This window comes from Sinocyclocheilus rhinocerous, unplaced genomic scaffold (genome assembly GCF_001515625.1).
Source record: "Sinocyclocheilus rhinocerous isolate Xijiao unplaced genomic scaffold, SAMN03320098_v1.1 scaffold2172, whole genome shotgun sequence".
NCBI classification, from domain to species: domain Eukaryota; kingdom Metazoa; phylum Chordata; class Actinopteri; order Cypriniformes; family Cyprinidae; genus Sinocyclocheilus; species Sinocyclocheilus rhinocerous.
Genome location: NW_015662992.1, coordinates 319,220 through 322,009, shown reverse-complemented (window position 1 = coordinate 322,009; position 2,790 = coordinate 319,220). Strand labels below are relative to the sequence as shown.

The 2,790-nt window shown below is 39.5% G+C and overlaps 1 protein-coding gene across 2 annotated transcripts in view; it reads right to left on the bottom strand.

The window, feature by feature from the left end:
• LOC107728721 (forkhead box protein N2-like) overlaps positions 1-1,967 on the bottom strand; it is an 18,228-nt gene extending 16,261 nt beyond the window's left edge. Inside the window, exons 1-2 of one of the 2 annotated variants that reach the window (XM_016539014.1) lie at positions 1,781-1,967; positions 275-327 (exon numbers count right to left, since the gene is read on the bottom strand). Coding sequence is in view for 1 of the 2 variants with exons in the window: in XM_016539013.1 (XP_016394499.1) it covers positions 1,781-1,790 (10 nt within the window). In the remaining variant the exon portion in view is untranslated. The remainder of the gene's footprint in view (positions 1-274; positions 328-1,780) is intronic. The other variant, XM_016539013.1, reaches the window with a different exon arrangement.
• Positions 1,968-2,790: the final 823 nt, after the last annotated feature.

Below are 2,790 nucleotides of genomic sequence, written 5' to 3'. Positions count from 1 at the left end.
GTAGTGAGAGGACATTAAGAAACACAGATTTGGTATAATAATGAGAAAATTAAACTGAAGGTGATAATTGTGTTAAATACATTCTATTATTAATCCCTCATGACATTAAAAATTGAAAATATTTTTTATTTTTTAAAGCTAATAGCAGTTACCATTGCTGGACCTGTTTTGTCCCACGTCTCAAGAATGACTTATATATATACACATACATATATACATACATGCATGTTTTATTTCTTTTATTTGCAAGGTTGAACTTGGCTGCATTTCTCACTTCTTCAGCTTTTGTGGGACAGCAACTGCATACAGCCAAGAGCCAGATCTTATCTATCATAGTGAGAGTCATAATGAGACTAATTAATTTCCCGTTTAATGCCAGGAGAGAAGCAATAAGCAAGGGATCATTTGCTGTGTCCTACAAAAGCCCTCCAGAGAAAACAGCACTGCACAGACACTATTGCCACTCACTACATTAGCGCAGGATTCGGTACTAATGAAGTCTCTGCAGGCAGTTGTGCCCTTTCAGATGTAGCTAGCTATGCATCTGAATTCTGTACACTGTGGACGGAGCTAATGTGATCATACTGCAAATAAAAGCGAATACATGACAACCCTGTTAACAACACAGAAACCCTTTTCACTGCCTACGCAACATGACCTGAATGAGTCTACAGTCTAAAGTGCAAAAGTAGACAGCAGAACTAAATAATGTGCTCATGTGACACGCTGCTCAGAGTTGTGTTACCCGTCCCCAGCTCTTCCCTAAGTACAGCTATGCGCTCACTCGGACCACGTGTCAATGTCACTCAGACGTTATCTACCGCCGGAAATAATGAGTGCACGTCCGCGTCAGAACATCCCATTTCATCAACAAGTCACGACCAAAACTACCAGTCCATTGCTTTCGATCTCAACGAATGCTTATGTACAACCACAAGTAATAGGCAAAGCAAAACAAAACAAGAGAAAATAACAGCCCCCACCCTCACATCTCGTGTTACATAGTTGCCCTAGATTCTCATTACTCGCCACAAACTGAATATATATTTGTAACCTTCAACTGTAACCTTTAGCATTACTCTGTTGTTATAGGCGACTATCGCGCGTTCGACTAACGTCCTATTCGAATGTTGTTTTTATTTGGGTGTTCCGATTTTAAAAGCACTTTCGCGACAAATTACGTTTGAATTGTATTTTTATTCAGAATACATTTTATGACTGCATATCTGTCGTGCGTTCTGAAACTTCCGCAGATAATGTCACAAGAATGCTGGCCAGTCTTTAGAACGAGGATTTTCAGTTAGCGTCAAGCTAATGCGTGGCTTTAAAGCAAAGCTTCGCGGCAAGCTTCGGCACAGCTAGCGATATAAAACAGCGAAGAAAAAGTCCTTGGATATATTTTTTGTTTTTTAGCATTTCTTCAGGAAAAGTGTACTACGACTGGAATGTGGTTGGTTTATGTCTCGTGTCAGCTCGACGGCGAACGCATGCATTTTACTCAACTAAGTTAGCTAGCAAGATCACATGGTCTAAAATATTAATACATTTATTCTGGAAATAAAACAGACGGGTGTATATTTCAATACGAAATATGAATTAAAAAAAAATATTCGTTTAAAAAACGTAAACATCTCAATTAGGCAGGTCAATGGCTTGTTATTGGCTAGATTTTTTTTCACGAGACACGTTTTATACTTGTCATCTGATTAAAAACGCGCTGACATAAGATTTCCCTTCAAATTAACAGTATTATAAATAACACCGATAAGCTTTTACTTACATTCGTGCATTCTACTGTCGCGTCCGACGACAAAAGCTCCAGCGCTTTCATGCGGTAGCCTTTCGCTCGCGCTGTGTCAAAAGATCAGCAGCTGCTTCCTCCATCCACGCAGCGCGGAGATCACGCCGCACGGCAACGCTTCCGTACCCCCCCTATCGTCGCCAAGGCAACAGGGCCACTTCAGCCAATCACACTCTCTCCTCGCCGATATCCCCCTGACAACTGCCGCATCGCGGTAGCACTTTTTTTTTAGCAAACCTAAGCAATTGCGTTCAGCATGCGCTCCGCGTTGCACCATATTATTCATTCGCTCGTGACAAAAAATTCGGTGTTATTTCAAATGCTATCGCTTAAAGGAGAGTCTAAAACAGTCGGTGTAGATTTAAGATATTTTGACGTCATATTCCCATTGAGAATTTGCTTCATATTTTAATGGCTTTACCTTTACTAACTTAGACAGCGTTTGAATGACCACCAACCAGCTGGAAACGAGGTCAGATGCTGTTGCGTCATTAGCGGGGGAGTCCTGGAGGCTCGTCGTCCAATCGCAGGCTCTTTCGCGATGTGAAGTAGAGGTACTTAAAACTTACCAACTTATATAAGTATTGTGCTCCAATGAGATTTTAAACTGACTGGAAAGGCAGGAGTATGACCATAAGTGTATTATTCTACTTTTTAATATTTGCTTGTTCCATCGATTAATCATTTAACCCTTTCATGCTGAAATATTTAACCCTTTCGTGCGTCACTTCTATTCTAAATACAGCCATTCATAATAATCAGTCAATAACATCAAAATACGTTTGTGATGTTTTAATAGTTATTTCTAATGTTTGTAATGGTTCTGACAGGCAAACAGTTTTTAATACCAAATAAAATCTGGCTACATTTTGGTAAAATCACATCTAGCAGTTTTGCAGCAGCAAATAAGTAATTATCCTTGAATCTAATTGTAACTTAAGCCTTAAATGCAGGCCTGCATTATCTAATTAAACAATTAGAAATAAGTA